Raw genomic sequence first — 19,892 nt, forward strand, 5'->3', positions numbered from 1 at the left:
CAGACTAGGAAGCTGAGTGGGAAATTTGCTCCTTTTCCCCGGGTGAACTCTGAATGTGACCCTGGCCAAACTTTCAGAAAATCAACCATGCAGCCCAAATAGATGCCTGTGAAGCAATGCAATTTGAAAGGTATTTAAATAATCTGTCCAAGAACAAAGTTCATCATCATCTCCTCAATACTGCCAAAACACCAGGTTTGATGTCACATACAGGATTTGTAATTTTGTTTCTGATTCCTGAGTCAAGTTGTTTCTGTAAACAGTGACCAACAGTGATCCCAGCACTGATCCCTGAGGAACACCACTTCCCACATTCCCCCCAGTCTGAGTAACATGCTTCAACCCCTACACTGTGTTTGCTGTTTTGTAACCAGCTTGCTCTCCATTCTGCTCCGAGGAGCAGGAAAATTGACATTTCGGGCAAAAGCCCTTCATCTGGGGTGGAGAGATAAATGGAAGTGGGGTGGGGCTGGGGAGAAGGTAGCCAAGAGTACAATAGGTGGATGGAGGTGGGGATGGAGGTGATAGGTCGAGTTTGTTTCAGGACATGGTTGAAGAGCTTCAGGGCACAGGAGATGACCTGGGGGTTGCAGTGAGAGAGAGACTCACTGAGATTCTTGTAGAGAGAGGAGGGGAACTTCTTCAAGGTAGGCATCCTTGCAAGAGGATTCGCAGTAAGATTAAAATCAACTAGGCAAAAGTGAGTCTAGACTCCGAACTTTGACTTTCCATCCAAGGCCAATGGATCCAAACAACTTCCCAGAATCATTCGTACAATCATTAATAGATTATGCAGCAGTGACTGTTAGAAATAGAGACAGATTAAAATACAAATATTGACACCTTGAGCCTCTGAGTGACTTGTTCTTTGTGCAGAATCTGGAACAGAAAGAAGAGATTTTCAGTTCCCCAATCCCAGGAGAGCCTCTGTGTCCCACTATCAGAATAGATTTAACCTGTCCCACCTGTTTTAATGATATTTAAATCTGTAACTGTGATGTGTTGTTGAAAGATGGGGATAAATACCTTCAGTATCAGGGACAGTCTCATTCTCCGCTGAGTCTGAAACAGAGGGAACAAGATTTCAGTCTCTGGACCACATGTTCCGATATCTGAATGGTTTTCACTCATCATCCTCCCATTGCAAACACCTCCCACACTCTGCACTCGGGCATGGGACAGTTCTGGATATGAGTTTAAACTGAATATCAGACCATTACTCAATGATCTTAACTATTTTATTCCAAAATTAATGGAGACTAAAAGAAGAAACTTAGAGAACAGTATTTTAACATCTGTCAGAGGGAAGTTATTGAAATTATTTGTTCGGATGTGAATCAGGACACTTGGGAAGGTCAGAATAATGCCAGCAGTGTTACTGTGTACATGGAGGATATGTAGCTATTGCGTCTGCACACCTTTCCAAATGACCAGCATGGCTTTGAGTACTGCCCCTGCCCTTTCCCCTTTGCCATGCATATTTTTGTCTATTGAAATAATCATCCCTTAAATGCTTTTGAGAGAGCCAACAAAGTCTTGAGACAGGGAAGTAATGATAACAAATTAATTGAAATGTATTGAGGCAGTAGTAAGCACTGTGGATAATGGGGAGGTGATGGATGTGCTGTCACTAGGATTCCAGAGGTATGTGATAAGATGTAGCATCAAAGGTCATTGTGGAAAGTATACGTTTATAATGAGGGCAGCATTGTGGCTCAGTGATCAGCACTGCTGTCTCAGAGCGCCAGGAACCCGGGTTCCATTCCACCCTGGGGCGACTATATGGAGTTTGTGCAGTCCCCCAGTGTCTGCATGGGCTTCCTTAGGTACTCCAATTCACTCCCACAGTGCAAAGATGGGTAGGATAAGACAATTAGAGCTTGTCAGAGTTCTTTGATGAAGTGACCAGGAAGGTTGATGAGGGCAGGGCGGTAGATGTAGTCTACATGGATTTCAGTAAGGCCTTTGATAAGGTTCCACATGGTAGGCTGCTCTGGAGGCTAGATCACATGGAATCCAGGAAAACCTGGAAAATTGGATATAAAATTGGCTTGATGGTAGGAAGTGGAGTGTAATAATGGAAAGATGGTTGTCGGACTGGAGACCTGTGACTAATGGAGAGTCTCAGCGGTGGGTGCTGAGCCCATTACTGTTTGTAATCTATATCATTGATTAGGATGAGAATGTACAAGGCATGATTAGTAAGTTTGCTGATGACGCTAAAATAGGCAGCATCGTGGACAGTGAGGAAGATTATCAGAACCTTGATCAGCTGGGAAGTGGGCTGAGAAATGGCAAATGGAGTTTAATATCGATAAGTGTGAGGTCTTGTATTTTGCAAAGGCCAATCAAGGTAGAAGTTTTATGGTGAATGGTAGGGCCTTAAGGAGTGTAGTGGAACAGAGGGACCTTGGAATTGAGATACACCATTCTCTGAAAGTGGAGTCCCAGGTAAACAGGGCAGTGAAGAAGTCTTTTGACAAATGGGCCGTCATCAGTCAGTGCACTGAGTATAGAGGTTGGGAAGTTATATTGCAGTTATACAGGAGTTAGTGAGGTCGTACTTGGAGTATTATATTCAGTTTTAGTCACCTTGCTATAGGAAGGATATTATTAAACTGGAAAGAGTGCAGAAGAAATTTACAAGGGTGTTGCCTGGACTCAATGGTCTGAGTTATAGTGAGAGGTTGGAAAAGCTAGGACTTTGTTCTTTGGGGGACCATATAGAAGTATATAAGTTAATGAGAGGCATGGATAGGGTGAATGCACTTAGTCTTTTTCCCAGGGTTGGGGAATTGAGGACTGGAGGGCATGAGTTTAAGGTTAGAGGGGAAAGAATAAAAGGGGCTGCTTTTTCACACAGATGGTAGTATGCACATAGAATGAGTTGCCAGCAGACGTAGTTGAGGCAGGTACAATTAACAACATTTAAAAGGCATTTGGATTAATGCATGGATAGGAAAGGATTAGAAGGATATGGGCCAAGTGCAGGGAAATGTGGCTAACATGGATGGACATTTTGATCAGCATGGACCATTTTGGGCCAAAGGGATTACATCCATGCCATAGGACTCTAGATACAAGGCTAATCTGGGATGCCCTTTGGACAGTTTGAGCAGACCCGATGGACCTAATGACCTCTTTCTGCACTCTAGTGATTCTATGATCCTACATAGGAGGCAGCATACTGGGATGGATAGATTGTTGGCTAATGAACAGAACATATAGGGCCATCGTAAGTGGATCATTTCTGGTTGGTATGATGTAATGATGAGTGGTGTGCCATAGAGATCAGTGCTGGGACCTCATCTTATCACAATTTATAGAAAGGACTTGGTTGGAGGGAGGGATGATATGGTGATGAAATTCGCTGATGAGTTAAAAATGGATTGGAAAGGAAATTGTGAAGTGCACATAACAAAGGAAGAACAGGAAAAAGGGAGGCTAATCAGTTTGCAATGACTTGGCAAATGGAGTATAGTTGGGAAAACCTGAAATTGTCCATTTTGGCAGAAAAAAATGAAAGAATCACATTATGTAAACGGTGAGGATTTGCAGAAGGATCTGAGCATCTGCATGGAAAAATCAAAAAATGTTGGTGTGCCAGTATTGCAAGTAATTACGAAAGACAACACAATGCCCCTGCTTTTTGTGAAGGAAATTGAATACAAATGTCACATAAAAACCAAAATAAATTAGAGAAACAGCAGGTCTAGCAATATCTGTGGAGAGAGAAACAGAGTTAAAGCATTGAGTCCAGTATGAGTGTTCTCCAGAACTCCATTTCCCTAATTCTATTTCTCTGTCCATAACTGCTGTCAGACCTGATGTATTTCTCCAGGACCTTCTATTTGCTGTTTTGTAACCAGCTTGTTCTCCATCCTGCTCCTTGTCCTCTGCCTCCACGTGTATTTGAATCATTTCAATAAAGAGCTTGTTAATCCTTATGAACCCAGCTCCCATTTATTAGTGCAGTCAATAATGCCCCACACACAGAGAGATCTACAAACCATCATCCTGTCCTGAAGCGATCACTTTGATTTTCCTTTCACTGCTTTCTTTGGAATCTGAAATGGAAACAGGTTTTTGATGATCAAATGGAAAATGAGTGTGAAATATTCACAATTGAAAAGTGTGTCCCTGTCACATGCTGCTTTGTTCTCACACTCACACATTGCAGCAGCCGCTGAATGGCTCAGCATTCCCATCACTTGAAGGGTCAGCTCAGGGTTGGATTGGGGTCAGCTCATTTCACCAGGAAACTGCAGGTTGAATCCTGGAGTCTCCAGAGTAGCGTGAGTCTCACTTCCTGCCCGGGGCTAAGAATGTCCCTAAGCTGCACTCTCTGGCCTCCTGGTTCTTCAGATACAGGAACAGTGAGCAAAGCACTGCTCCGTGCTCTGATCTTTGGCTTTCCATCCAAGACCTATGTATCGCCAGGTATGTCCTGACCGAAAAGAGAAGAAGAAATCCAGGCCAATTACCACCCCATTAGTCTATTCTCAATCATCAGTGATGGAAGGTGTCATCAACAGTGCTATCAAGCAGCACCAGCTCAGCAATAACCTGCTTAGTGATGCCCACTTTAGGTTCTGCCAGGACCACTCAGCTCCTGACCTCATTATACCCTTTGCTCAAATATGGAACAAGAGCTGAATTCCAGAGGTGAGGTGAGAGTGACAGCCCGTAACATCAAGGAGGCATTTGAGTGAGTGTGGCATCAAGGAGCCCAAGCAAAACTGGAATCAATCGGTATCGGGGGCAAACTCTCATCTCGTTGGAGTCAGGCTTGGCACGTAGGAAGATGGTTGTGGTTGTTGGAGATCAGTCATCTCAACTCCAGAACATCTCTGCAGGAGTTCCTCAGAGAACTGTCCTAGTCCCAACCATCTTCAGCTGCTTCAAAAATTACATTCCCTCCATCATAAAGTCACAAATGATTGCAGAATGCTCTGTCCCATTCATGACTCCTCAGATACTGATGCAGTCCATGTTCAAATGCAGCAAGACCTGGACAATATTCAGCCCTGGGCTGACAAATGCCTACTAATGTTCTCACCATACAAATGCAAGCTATTGACCTCTCCAATAAGGGAGAATCTAATCACCGCCCCTTGATATGCAATGCGGAATCCCCCACTATCAACAACTCTTGAAGTTACCATTGACCAGAAACTGGCCATGTAACTGACCATAACTCACCATATAAATACACTGGCCTCAAGTCCAGGTCAGAGGCTAGGAATCCTGCAGTGAGTAACTCTCCTCCTGACTCCCCAAAGCCTGTCCACAATCCATAAGGCAAAAGTCAGGAATCTAATAGAATATTCCTCAGTCGCCATGCAGGACAAAGCAGCATGATTGATTGGTACCACATCCGCAAGCATTTACTCCCTCCATGCAGCTCAGTATTAGCAGTGTATACTATCTACAAGATTCACTGCAGAAATTCACTGAAGATCCTTAAACAGCATCTTCCAAACCCACAACAACTTCCATCTGGAAGGACAAAGGCAGGAAATACTTGGGAACACCACCATCTTCAAGTTTCCCTCCAAGCCACTCATCGTCCCGACTTGGAAATACATTGCTGCTCATTCAGTGTCACTGGTTCAAAATCCTGGAATTCCCTCCTGAATGGCATTGTGTGTCTTCCGACAGCACATGGACTACATTGGTTCAAGAAAGCAGCTCACCACCACCTTGTCAAGGGGCAACTAGGGACAGGAAATGAATGCTAGCCCAGCCAGTGACACCCATGTCCCACAAGAGAATTACATATTAAAAAAAAGTTAAAAATCTAAATCAATCTCCAGAGACGTTAATGGAATCATCAAAGGTTAGAACATAGAACACAGAACAGTACTGCACAGCAATGGGCTCTTCAGCCCAATTTGTTGTGCTGAACATGATATCAAATTAAAATAATCCCTTCTTCTTGCCCTTAGTCCATATCCCTCCAGTCTTTACATATTCTTGTGCTTATCTAAAAGTCCTGTAAATGCTCCTATCGTGTCTGTCTTCCCCACCACCCCTGGCAGTGTGTTTCAGATTCTTACTACTCTTAGTGGAAAAAAAACTTTCCCCTCACATCTCCTTTGAACTTTTCCCCTCTCACCTCAAATGCATGTCCCCTTGTATTAGAAGTTTCAACTCCGGGAAAAAAGATTCTGACAGTCAACCCTATCCATGCATCGCAACATTTTATAGACTTCTATCAACTCTCCCCTCAGCCTCCATCGCTCCAGATCCCATCAGGCCCTGGGGGTTTATCCAGCTTAATGCTCTTCAAGAGACCCAACACTACTGCTTTATTGCTCTCTTATTTATTCAGCAATTATTATCAAAATTGGGAAAGATTAAAATAGAAATGTATATACCTTCAAGTGACTCATTTTTTCTGAAGAATCTCAAACAGGAGGAAGAGAATTTCAGTTCCCCCATCCCAGGAAAGCTACTGTGCTTGAAATTGCTTCTCCTGAGAATTGGGTTTAATTTTCCCCTCACGCTCCTCACACACAAACTGAACTCTTGTCTAAAGTATGGAACACACACACTAGTTTTGGGTTTGGCCTGAAATTTCAATGGACGAACAGAGAGTTTGGAAAAAAAGGCATAGGAGATAGACTGACATTGGCTTGGAACTCAGCTCGAATCAATAAATCCGAGAATTGTTCACTCACTGGAGTTGTGGTTGTTTCTGTTCCACTTTCTAATCTCATCAGATCCTGAAACAGAAAGAAGAGAGTAAGTATTGTCCATTGAAGATTATACTTGAAAGAGAAAGATTTGAGAACTGATTATATCATTGATTTCACAGTAATCGGGGGTTGGGTGGGGTTTGGGGTGGAAGGGGCAGGGAGTGAGGAATTCTGTATGTCTCACACTGACCCCATGCTGACCTGAACTGGGTGATGGGTCCGGTTTGGTTTGGACTTTGCTCCTGAGACATCAACCCAGGATTCAAATAATTCAGGATCTCAATCCAGAGATTGGGCGGCACGGTGGCACAGTGGTTAGCACTGCTGCCTCACAGCGCCGGAGACCCGGTCTGCGTGGGTTTCCTCCGGGTGCTTCGGTTTCCTCCCACAGTCCAAAAATGTGCAGGTTAGGCGAGTTGGCCATGCTAAATTGCCCGTAGTGTTAGGTAAGGGGTAAATGGTAGGGGTATGGGTGAGTTGCGCTTCGGCGGGTCAGTGTGGACTTGTTGGGCCGAAGGGTCTGTTTCCACACTGTAATGTAATCTAAAACAAAAGATCTAGAGGGACTGTCCAGCTTTGCACCAGGATTGGATTGGAATCAAGTATCAGCAGACACGAACCCCACTTGGAAGAAACCGTGACCAATCAGACTGCGGTCTCTGGTTAATTCCTGACGCGGGATGATGTGATACTGAAATCTCTGTTAGATACCTGCTGTCTCTGCAGAGTGACTCTCCTTCTGGGAGGATCAGGGATAGAATGAAGAGAATTTCTGTTCTCCAATCCCAAGGTAGCATCTTGTCCCATTATCACAGTAAGTTTAATCTATCCTTCTTGTTTGAATGATATTTAAACCTGTAACTGTGACCTATTGTTGAAAGTTGAGGAACATGGTGATGGGGTTGATATACTGCAGACTGACCAAGGCTCAGGACATTTTTAATACAACTGCTCAGCTTCTTAATTCTGTCAAAATGAACATCAATTGCATTGAATGATTTGCTATTTGTGAATTTATTAAGCTGTGTTATTGTTTTAATGAAATGTCTGTTTTAAAGCCCGAATTCCTATCTTCCACCTTGCAGTTTTCACTCGGATTTTTCCAGGCTTATGAGTAATTAATTTTCCTCCAGCTAAACACCTCACTCCCTTTATTCTGAAATCTCTGAATCCTGGAACTCCTTCCCTAACAGCACTGTAAACGGCCACAAACCGCACCAACAGTTGCAGTTCAAGAAGGCAGCTCACCACCACTTTCTCACGGGGCACCAGGGATGGGCAATAAATACTGGGCCCAGTTTGCAACACTCATGTCCCATGGAGAATATAAAGTTAATTTGGTAACAAAACAGAACATCTCGTGATGGTTCATCAATACTGATTAAGGCGCTCAGTTTGGTGTCACCAACCGTTTTGGAATTCTATTTCTGATTCCCAAGTCCAAGCTGTTTCCATAAATAGTGATCAACAGTGATCCCAGCACTGATCCCTGAGGAACACCAATTCCCGCCAGTCTGAGTTAAGCACTTGAACCCCTACTCTGTTTTTGCTGTTTTGTAACCAGCTTGCTCTCAATAATGCCCCACACAGATAGATCTACAAACCGTCATCTCGTCCTGACGTGATCACTTGGATTTTCCTTTCTTTGCTTTCTTTGGAATCTGAAATGGAAACGGGTTTTTGATAATCAAATGGAAAATGAGTGTGAAATTTTCACAATTGAAAAGTATGTCCCATCACATGTTGCTTTTTGCTCACACTCACACATTGCAGCAGCCACTGAATGGCTCAGCTCACCATGAGCCGCATTCCCATCACTCAAAGGGCCAGCTCAGGGTTGGATTGAGGTCAGCTCATTTCACCAGGAAACTGCGGGTAGAATCCCGGAGTCTCCAGGGTAAATGTGAGTGTCCCTTCCTGCCCGGGGCTGAGATTGTCTCTAAGCCGCACTCTCTGGTCTCCTGGCTCTTCAGATACAGGAACAATAAGCCAAGCACTGACTCTGGGCTCTGAGCTTTGGCTTTCCATCCAATGCCAATGGATCCAAACAGCTTCCCAGAATCATTTGTACAATCATCAATAGATTATTCAGCAATAATTGTTCGAAACAGGCTCGGATTACAATTGAAATATCACTCTATGGAGCCTCCAAATAACTTGCTCTTTGTGCAAAATCTGGATTAGAGTAAAGAGATTTTCAGTTCCCCAATCCCAGGAGGGCCTCTGTGCCCCATTGTCAGAATAGTTTCAGCCTGTCCCTCCTGTTTTAATGCTATTTAAATCTGTAACTGTGACATGTTGTTGAAAGATGGTGATAAATACCTTTAGTATCAGGTGCACTCTCATTCTGCGCTGAATCTGAAACAGAGGTAACAGGATTTCAGTTGGAATGGACCACACATTCCAATATCCAAACGGTTTCCAATGATTCCCCCTCTCACTGTAAACACCGCCCACACTCAGCACTTGGGTAGCCCTTGATTATTTCAGTTGGATACACTGGTGGTGATCTTTCAGGAATCACTGGTGTTGGGGTCGTCCCAGATGACTGGAAAATGGCAAATGTAACATCCATTGTTAAGAAGGGAGGGAGGCAGAAGACAGGAAACTATAAGCCAATTAACCTGTCCACAGACATTGGAATGATGTTAGAGTCCACTATCAAGGATGAGATTGTGGAATACTTGGAAGTGCATGGTAAAATAGAGCTGAGACAGCATGGTTTTGTCAAGGTAAGGTCATGCCTGACAAATAGTTTACAATTCTTTGAGAAGGTAATGTGCATGTTAGATTCAGTAGAACCAGTGGACATATTGCACTTAAGGCCTCTGAGCAGATGATGCATAGCAGGCTGGTAAATAAGAGGCCATAGTGTTAGGGGTAAGATATTGGCATGGATAGAGGAATGGCAGACTGGCAGAATGCACAGGATCTTTTTCAGGATGGCAGCTGGTGACCCGCGCAGGGGGCCGTGCTCGGACCATAACTGTTCACATTATATATTAACAATGGGTAACAGAACTGAGGACATTGTTGTTAGGTTTTCAGATGACACCAAAGATCGGTAGAGGGGAGGTAGTGTTGAGGAATTGGGAAGGCTGCAAAATGAATGACTCTAGGAGAGTGGACAAAGAAGTGGCAGATGGGATACAATGTAGGAAAGTAGGAGGTTATGCCATTAGGTAGGATGAATACGTAGATTACTTTTGTAAATTGGGAAAGGATTGGGAAATCTAAAGCACAAAGGGACTTGGGAGTCCGAGTTCTAGATTCGCAAAAGGTTAACACACAGGTTCTGTTGGCATTTAAGAAAGCAAAAACAATGTTAGCATTAATTTCAAGACAGCTAGAATACTAGAGCAGTGGTGTCCTGCTGAAGCTATATAAGGCTCTGGTCAAACCACACTTGAAATATGAAAGCGGTTTTTGGCCCCGTATCTAAGGAAGGGTGTCCTGGTATTGCAGGAAGTCCAGAAGAAATTTACAACAATGGTCCCATGGATGAAGGACTTGTCAAACAAGGAATGGTTGAGGAATCTGGGTCTGTGCTCGATGGACAAAGAACTGATCAACTCTCAGCACAGCACAGGAACAGACCCTTTATTAACCTGTCTCAATAGGTTCAATGGTTTAATGTGTCTGAAATCCCAGATCTCTGTGTTGCTCCATGGAATTTTAATTCAGCATTATAATGGAATCTGTGTCATCCATATTCTTACACATAAAGTCTCAACCCTCACTCTCATCATCCTGAAATAGAAATGACCTGTGTTAGAACCCTCACCAATTTTTCATTATTTTTTAATCTTTTATTAATTTTGAATTATGGGCTGGAATTGACTGGTGGAATTAGGAACAGAACAAATAAGCTTTGTTTGTTTGTGAGGCCAGACCTGCAGGTAAATTGCAGGGTGATTCTTGATGAAAGGCATTCCAACAGACACAGTGATCCTGGGAAGAGCATTGCGTTTAAACAGATGGCAGAGGTTGGCTATTAACAAAGTCAGTATCTGGGAATTGGTTCTGGCAAGTCTGGAAGAGACTTGATGTTCAAGCAGATGGCACATTTTGAATGGTTACTGTGGTCTCAGGAAGAGATAATCAGATTATCTGTGTGAAAACAGATTTTGAATTGCTTTTGAACTACGTTTTCTGGAAGATGGTTCTGGGTTGCTCCTGAGACAATGGGCAGGTTGGAAAGCTCCTGCCTAATCTGCTCCACAGCTTCTGGAATCCCACAGAGTAGGAAGCTGAGTTCGAAATATCGCTGCTTTTCTCATGGGTGAACTCAGAAGATGGCCCTGATCAACATTTTAGAAATATAATCAAGCAGTCCATATAAATGCCTGTGAAACAATATAATCTGAAATGTATTTCAATAATCTAGCCAAGAACAAAGGCTATGACCATGTCCTCAACACAAACAAAACACCCAGTTTGATGTCACCAACAGGTTTAGAATCTATTTCTGATCTCAGCACGGATCCTGGAGAAACACCACTTCCCACATTTCCCCCACTCTGAGTAAGTCACTTAAAGCACTAGTCTGAGTTTGCTGTTTTGTAACCAGCTTGCTCTCCATTCTGCTCCTTGTCTCCTGGCTCCGTGTGTATATGAATGATTTCACTAAAGAGCTTGTTAATCCTCATGGACCCAGCTCCCATATGTTAGTGTAGTGAATAATGTCCCACACAGAGAGATCTACAAACCATCATCTTGCCCTGAAGCGATCATTTTGATTTTCCTTTCGCCGCTTTCTTTGGAATCTGAAATGGAAACAGTTGACAAACAATGGCAGATTGAAACAGAAATATAGATAGCTTGAGCCTCTGAGTGACTCATTTTGTTTTCCAGAGAACCTAGAATAGAAAGAAGGGTATTTTGGTTCTCCAATCCCAGGAGATTGTGTTCCATTATCAGAATAGATATAAACCTGTCCCTCCTGTTTTAATGATATTTAAATCTGTAACGGTGATGTGTTATTGAAAGATGGGGATAAATACCTTTAGTATCAGGTGCACTCTCATTCTCTGCTGAGTCTGAAACAGAGAGATCAGGATTTCAGTTTCCAAACCACACGTTCCAATATCTGTATGGTTTTCAATTATCCCCCTCCCACTGCAAACAACACCCCTCCCAACCATCCAACACTCAGCACTGGAGCACAGGACAGCTCCAGAACAGAGCTTTAGTTGGAAATGTCCAAGATATTTAGAGAAAGGAAGGAGGCCATGCAATCCAATACACTCTGCTGATTTTTACAATTTGTTGTAAACACTCTTCATTTCATGCAAATCTGTCAAAACAATTGACCTCAGCCTCTCTCTCTCTGGGAGTGAGTTCCATATTCCCATCGTTCTCTGAATAAACACATTTCTCTGAATTCTGTCTTGCATTTATTACAGAAAGTGTTGTATTTGGTGTTTCCACAGGAACAGATATCAAGCCCCTGTCACCATATTAAGGTGTAATTTGTTGGATGAGTCCTCAGTCAGGTCACATTTTAGTCCTTAGTCTCTCAGCTACAATCTTCATTGAGCCTCTGAAGCTGGGTCCTGACTTTGTCCTGTTTTGTTATTGCACCCATCCACGTCTGCATCACTCCTCATTATTATCCAGCCCCTGTTCCTCACTTCATGGTATGTCCCAGGTTTTTGTTCGATAGAACAAAGCCAATCTCACAACTGGTTTGTAGATCCTTCTTTTCACTTTCAGTGAACCTTTCCTGTCAAATAATGTTCCCCAGAACCTCCTCCGAATCCTCCAGACCAGATTGAACCCATTGTTTAACTTTCATTTCTCTGTTTCCATCTCATGGCAACACAGGCCCCAATGACATGAAGCTGTTGATTTAGTGCCAGTCTGCTCCCAGAATCTTCACTCTGAAGCTCTTTCCTCGGCTCAAACTGACCGTCCATCAAGTGTGCCGTCGGTCTCCTGATTATCATCGCCCTGTCACCCGGAGCTTGCCTCCTCTTCTCCAGATGTTCACATGTTTCCCTCATCCCTACTATACAGCTCCATCGGCTGGGCAGCTGGTTTGTGATGGAAAGTGATGCCAACAGCATGGGTTCAATTCCTCCACCAATTCCTCCTCCTCAAAGTCTCCCCTTGTCTTTGAATTGGTGACTCTTAGGTTAACAACCTTCAGTCATTTCTCTGTAACAAGGGAGCAGACCATGGATCCTCTGCTCTCAAATACAAAATTGCAAAATCACTGCAATATGAAGTTTGTCCCCAGATTGGTGTCACCAACAAATTCGAAAATTGTATTTCTGATTCCTTAGACCAAGTTGTTTCTATAAATGTTGACCAACAGTGATCCCAGCACAGATCCCCCCCTCAGTCTGAGTAATGAGCTTCAACCCCCATTCTGTGTTAGCTATTTGTAATCAGCTTGCTCTCCATCCTGCTCCTTGTCCCCTGTCTCCACGTGTATTTGAGTCATTTCAATAAAGACCCAGCTCCCATATATTAGTGCAGTCGGTAATGCCCCACACAGAGAGATCTACAAACTATCATCTTGTCCTGAAGTGATCACTTTGATTTTCCTTTCTCTACTTTCTTTAGAATCTGAAATGGAAACAGGTTTTTGATGACCAAATGGAAAATGAGTGTAAAATGTTCACAATTGAAAAGTGTGTCCTTGTCACATGTTTGCTTTTTGCTCACACTCAGCAGCCGCTGAATGGCTCAGCTCACCATGAGCTGCATTCCCATCACTCAAAGGGCCAGCTCAGGGTTGGATTGGGGTCAGCTAATTTCACCAGGAAGCTACGGGTTGAATCCCGGAGTTTCCAGGGTGAGGGAGAATCTCACTTTCTGCCCAGGGCTGAGATTGTCCCTCTGGCCTCCTTGCTCTTTAGATATAGGAACAGTGAGCTGAGAACTGACTCTGGGCTCTGAGCTTTAGTTTTCCATCCAAGGTCAATGGCTCCAAACACCTTCCCAGAATAATTAGTACAATCATCAATAGATTATTCAGCAGTGATAGTTAGAAACAGGGACACATTAAAACAGACATATGGATTCCTTGAGCCTCTGATTGATTTGTTCTTTGTTCAGAATCTGGAATAAAGAGATTTACAGTTCTCCAATCCAAGGAGAGCCTTTGTGTCCCATTATCAGAATAGTTTAAACTGTCCCTCCAGTTTTAATGATATTTAAATCTGTAACTGTAACGTATTGTTGAAATATGGGGATAAATACCTTTAACATCCGGCTCACTCTCATTCTCCACTGAGTCTGAAACAGAGGAAACAGGATTTCAGGTTCCAGACTCCATATTCCAATATCTGAATGGCTTTCAATGATTCCTGTCTCACTGTAAACACACCCCACACTCAGCACTTGGGCAGGGGACAACTCCTGTTTGTTTCAATTAGATACATTGGTCGTGATCTTTAAGGAATCACTGGAATCTGGAAGAGTCCCAGAGGACTGGAAAATGGCAAATATAACCTTGCTGTTTAGGAAAGGAGGCAGAAGACAGGAAACTATAGGCCACTTAGCCTGACCTTGATTGTTGCTAAGAGTTTGGAGTCCATTATTAAGGATGAGTTTGCAGATTATTTAGAAATGCTTGGTAACATAGGGCTGAGTTTAGCATAGTTTCATCGAGGGGCGGACATGCCTGGCAAATCTGTTAGAATTCTTTGAGCAAGTTAGACAAAGGAGAGCCAATGGACATGATGTGTTTGCATTTCCAGAAGGACTTGGACAAGGTGTTGCACAGGAGGCTGCTCCATCAGATAAGAGTCTATGGTGTCAGGGACAAAGTACTGGCATGAACAGAGGATTGGCTGACTAGCAGAAGGCAGAGCATCAGGAGAAAGGGGTCTTTTTCAGGATGGCAGCTGGTGACTGGTGGAGTTCCATAGAGGTCCGTGTTGGGACCACAACTATCCATGTTATACAGTAACAATCTGGAGGAAGGAACTGAGAGCATTGTTGTTAGGTTTTCAGATGACACAAAGATTTATGGAGGGACAGGTTGTGTTGAGGAGTGAGGAGACTGCAGAAGGGCTTCACAGGCTGAGAGTGTGGGCAAAGAAGTGGCAGATGGAATACAATGTGGGCAAGTGTGAGGTTATGCTCTTTGGTTAGAATTCAGACATAGAGTATTTTATAAATGGGGTAAGGTTTTAGAAATCTGATACACAAAGTGACTTTGAAGTCTTAGTTCAGGATTTGCTTGAGTTTGACATGCAGGTTCGGTTGACAGTTAGGTCGACAAATACAATGTTAGCATTAATTTCGAGAGGGTTAGAATACAAGAGCAGTGAAGCACTGCTGAGGCTGTATAAGGCTCTGGTCAGAACACATTTGGAATATTGTGAGCAATTTTAGGTCCCATATCTAAGGAATGATGTGCTGGCCTTGGAGGGGGTCCAGGACAAGAATGATCTCAGGGATGAACAGCTTGTCATACAAGGAACGGTTGAGGAATCTGGGTCTGTGCTCAGTGGACAAAGAACAGAACAATTCATAGTACAGCACAGGATCAGACCCTTCGGCCCAACAAGCCTACGCGACACATGAAGCCTTTGTAAGCTAAAATCCTTCTGCTTCTATGTGGTCCATATCCTTTATTCCCTGCTTATTGATGCACCTGTAAAAGTTACTATTGTATCTTGTCTACCATGTCATCTGGCAGCATATTCCAGACACTTACCAGCCTCTGTGTAAGATTCTTGTCCCTCACATCTCCTTTAAACTTACTCCCTTTTACCTTAAACCTATGTCCCCTAATAATTGACATTTCTACCCTGGGAAAGAGACTCTGACTATCCACTCTATCCATAACTCTCATCATTTTGTAAACTTCTATCAGGTTGCCCCCTCATCTTCCAACATGTCAGTGAAAACAAACCAAACTTGTCCAATCTCTCCTCACAGCTAATACCCTCCAAATCAGGCAACATCCTGGTAAGCCATTTCTGTACCCTCTCCAAAGCCTCCACATCCTTCTAGTAGTGTGACAAGTTTAGAAGGATGGTGGGAATATCAGATGAAAACTTACAGAATACTGAGAGGTCTGGATATAGTGGATGTGAACAAGATGTGTTATCTGTCGCTTTCCTCCAACTTTCCCTCTGTCCCAATATCTAAATGAAAGATATCTTTTCCTAGGAATCTCTAAACTCCCAATACTTTCTGTCAAAATGCACAACCTCACGTTGACCTTGACAGAAAATCATTTAACAATTACATCCCGTGTTTAGTAATATCTTATAGTCGAGCAGCAGTCTCCTCCATATTAAATAATCAAAAATTTGATGTCGCCAACCGAGGATGAAATTATGTATCTGATGACCAAGACCAACTTGTTCCTGTAAATGGTGGCCAACAGTGATCCCAGCACTGATCCCTAAGGAACACCACATTCACACGAGTCTGAGTAAGTCACTTTAACCACTAATCTGTGTTTTCTCGGGTCTCGCTCTCCAGAGCTGTATGAACAGGAGAGGCCGAGCAAAGTTTTAGAAGGTAAGGAGAAGAGAGCGGACAGAGGGCACGGAGGTTGTTGTGTGCTCAGGGAGTTGTGCACAAGGTTACCGCCGCCATCTAGGTTGGTAAGATGTCAAGCTGAGTGGTGTGCCACAGGGATTAGTATTAGGACCTGAAGTTTTCACAATTTATTGAAAGAACCTGGATGGAGGGATCAAAGATACGGTGACTAAATTCAATGCTGAGTTAAAATTGGCAGGAAAGGAAGTTGTGAAGTGAACGTAACAATGAAGGATAAAAATGATAAAGGGAAGTTAATGATTGCGCAAAAACCAGGTAAGTAGAATATCGTTGGGAAATTGTTCATTTTGGTCGAAAAAAATAAGAAAGAAGCGCATGATGTAGATGGTCAGAGATTGCAGAGCTCTGTGATGCAGAGGGATCTGGGTTTCCATGTAGATACATTTTTAAAAATATAGGTGTGTGAATACAGCAAGTAATAAGGAAAGAGGACACAATGTCCCTGTTTATTGGGAGGGAAATTGAACGTGTTAGGATAATTAGCAAAAAAATTGGAGAAATTCAGCAGGTGTGGCAATATCTGTGGCGAGAGAAACTGAGCTGAAGTGCTGTTTCAAGTCTGACTGTTCTTCGGTATCCTGTTTCCCGCAATTCTATTTCTCTGTCCATAACTCAGCAGGGAAATGGGAACCTGAGGTACCATTACACAGGAGGATGAGAGTAAGGAGGACATGGACAGGATTTTATGATTACAGGCACATGCTGGCAGTCAGCAAAGCTGGTTTGAGGTGTGTCTACTTCAACACCAGAAGTATCTGAAATAAGGTAGGTGAGCTTACAGCAAAGGCAGGTGCCTGAGACTTCGATGTTGTGCCATTTTGGAGACATGGCTAGAGCAGAGTTGGGAATGGATGCTGCAGGTTTCAAGATTTAGATCTCTCATCAAGAACAGAGGGAGGTGTGGCCTTGTTAGTCAAGGACAGTATAACAGAGGCTGAAAAAACTTTTGACAAGGATTTGTCTACTGAGGTGATATGGGCTGAGGTTTAGAAACAGGACAGGAAAGGTCACACTGCTGGGAGTTTATATAGACCTCTGCAGAATTCCAGGGATGTGGAGGAGAGGATCGGCAAAACTATTCTGGGTAGGAGTGAAAGGAACAGGGTGGTCATTATGGGGTCTTTAACTTCCCCAACATTAACTGGAAATGCTATAACTATAGTACGTTGGATGGATCAATTTTTGTCCAATGTGTGCGGGAGGGTTTTCTGACACGAAGGGCCAAGAAGAGGGGAGGCCACATTGCATATGGTGCTTGGTAACGAACCAGGCCAGGTGTTTGATTTAGTGGTAGGTGAGCACTTTGGAGAGAGTGACTGTAATTCGGTTATGTTTATATTAGCAATGGAAATGGATAGGTACATGCCACAGGGCAAGAGTAATGAATGGGGGAAGGGAAATTATAATGCGATTATGCAAGACAGGATGCATAGAATGAGCTAGCAAAATGCAGGGGGTGAGGACAATTAATGTGGAGCTGGTTTAAGGAACAGATATTGCATATCCTTGATAAGCATGTCCCTGTCAGGCAGGGAGGAAGTAATAAGGTGATGGAACTGTGGTTTACTAAAGAAATTGCATCGCTTGTTAATCGGAAGAAGGAGGCTTATGTGACGTTGAGACAAGGTGGTTCAGATGAGGCGATGGAGCATTACAGATTAGCAAGGAAGGATTTAAAGAGAGAGTCAAGAGAAAGGAGAGGACATGAGCAGTCTTTAGCAGGTAAAATAAAGGAGAACCCTAAAGCTTTCTGTACATATGAGGAATAAAAGGATGACTGGGGTAGGAATAGTGTCAGTCAAAGGCAGAAGTGGGAAGTGTATGTGGACCCTGAGGAGATCGGAGAGGTGCTAAACAAATATTTCTGATCTGTTTTTCACTCAGGAAAAGCAGAATATTGTAAAGGAGATATTAGACTGGAAAGAATCAAGGTTAGTAAGGAGGAGGTGTTATCAATTCTGGAAGGAGTGAAAGTAGACAAGTCCCCTGGGCCAGATGGGATTTACCCAAGGATTCTCTGGGAAGCTAGGGAGGAGATGTTGGAGCCTTTGGCTTTGATCTTGGAATCGTCATTGTCTACAGGTTTAGTTCCAGAGGACTGGAGGATTGCAAATATTGTGTTCTTATTCAAGAAGGGCAGTAGAGATGACCCAGGTAATTATAGACCAGTGAGCCTTACATCTGTTGTAAGAAAATGTTTGGAAAGGATTATAAGAGATAGGATTCATAATCATCTAGCGAGCAACATTTTGATTGCAGATAGTCAACATGGTTTTGTCAAGGGCAGGTCATGTCTCATAAACCTCATTGAGTTTTTTGAGAAGGTGACCAAGCATGTGGATGAGGGTAGGGCAGTTGATGTGGTGTACATGGACTTCAGTAAAAGCTGAAATTATGTATCTGATGACCAAGACCAAATTGTTTCTGTAAATGGTGGCCAACAGTGATCCCAGCACTGATCCCTGAGGAACACCACTTCCCACATTCCCACCAGTCTGAGTAAGTCACTTTAACCATTACTCTGTGTTTGCTGTTTTGTAACCAGCTTGCTCTCCATCCTGCTCCTTGTCCCCTGCCTCCACATGTGTTTGAATCATTTCAATAAAGAGCTTGTTAATCCTCATGGACCCAGCTCCCATTTATTAGCGCACCCAATAATGCCCCATACAGAAAAATCTACAAACCATCATCTAGTCCTGAAGCAACCACTTTGATTTTCCTTTCTTTGCTTTCTTTGGAATCTGAAATGGAAACAGGTTTTTGATGACCAAATGGAAAATGAGTGTGAAATGTTCACAATTGAAAAGTGAGCTGAGTACGGACTCTGGGCTCTGAGCTTTGGCTTTCTATCCAAGGCCAATGGATCCAAACAGCTTCCCAGAATCATTTGTACAATCATCAATAGATTATTAAGCCATGATTGTTAGAAACAGGGACAGATTAAATTAGAAATATTGATACCTTGAGCCTCTGGATGACTTGCTCTTTGTGCAGAATCTGGAATCAAAAGAAGAGGTTTCAGTTCCCCAGTTCCAGGAGTGCCTCTGTGTCCTATTATCAGAATAGGTTTAAACCTGTCCCTCCTGTTTTACTGATATTTAAATCTGTAATTGTGACATGTTGTTGAAAGATAGGGATGAATACCTTTCACATCAGGTGCACTCTCATTCTCTGCTGAGTCTGAAACAGAAGGAACAGGATTTCAGTTTCCAGAGCACACACTTTCTGATAACTGACTGGTTTTCAATGATTCCCCCCTCCCTCTGCAAGCACCCTCCACACTCAGCACTTGGGCAGGGAACAACACCAGACATGAGTTATAGATGAATATTCAACCATTATTTAATAAATTTAACTATTTTATTACAAAATTAATGAAACTAAAAGCAGAAAGTTAGGTGACAGTATCTTAATATGTCAGAGGGAAGTTGTTGGAAATAATTATTTAAAACATGAAAGTAGGACACTTGGAAAAAGGTGTTACTGTGTAAATGGAGGATATCCAGACACCTCTCCAAATGACTATCATGACTTCGAGTGTTTCTCCTGCCTTTTCCCCTTTGCCTTGCACATTTTTTCTGTTGGAATAATCATCCTTTGAATGCTTTAGGAAGAGTCAATAAAGACTTGAGACAGGGAAATCATGTTTAACAAATTATT

At 43.0% G+C, this 19,892-nt stretch overlaps 1 protein-coding gene across 16 annotated transcripts in view; it reads right to left on the reverse strand.

The window, feature by feature from the left end:
- The window catches only part of LOC122542090 (osteocalcin 2-like), a 74,098-nt gene that overhangs the window by 28,625 nt on the left and 25,581 nt on the right, over window positions 1-19,892 (reverse strand). For 12 of the 16 annotated variants that reach the window (XM_043679437.1, XM_043679443.1, XM_043679440.1 and 9 more), the window contains 12 exons: window positions 19,377-19,412; window positions 19,194-19,229; window positions 18,917-18,973; window positions 13,911-13,946; window positions 11,705-11,740; window positions 11,411-11,467; window positions 9,024-9,059; window positions 8,306-8,362; window positions 6,684-6,728; window positions 4,011-4,067; window positions 1,027-1,062; window positions 844-879 (listed from right to left, as the gene is read on the reverse strand). In XM_043679437.1, coding sequence (XP_043535372.1) covers window positions 844-879; window positions 1,027-1,062; window positions 4,011-4,067; window positions 6,684-6,728; window positions 8,306-8,362; window positions 9,024-9,059; window positions 11,411-11,467; window positions 11,705-11,740; window positions 13,911-13,946; window positions 18,917-18,973; window positions 19,194-19,229; window positions 19,377-19,412 — 525 coding nt within the window. The remainder of the gene's footprint in view (window positions 1-843; window positions 880-1,026; window positions 1,063-4,010; window positions 4,068-6,683; window positions 6,729-8,305; window positions 8,363-9,023; window positions 9,060-11,410; window positions 11,468-11,704; window positions 11,741-13,910; window positions 13,947-18,916; window positions 18,974-19,193; window positions 19,230-19,376; window positions 19,413-19,892) is intronic. The other 4 variants (XM_043679435.1, XM_043679438.1, XM_043679448.1 and 1 more) reach the window with 4 other exon arrangements.

This window comes from Chiloscyllium plagiosum, chromosome 39, assembly GCF_004010195.1.
Source record: "Chiloscyllium plagiosum isolate BGI_BamShark_2017 chromosome 39, ASM401019v2, whole genome shotgun sequence".
In the NCBI taxonomy this organism is placed as follows: domain Eukaryota; kingdom Metazoa; phylum Chordata; class Chondrichthyes; order Orectolobiformes; family Hemiscylliidae; genus Chiloscyllium; species Chiloscyllium plagiosum.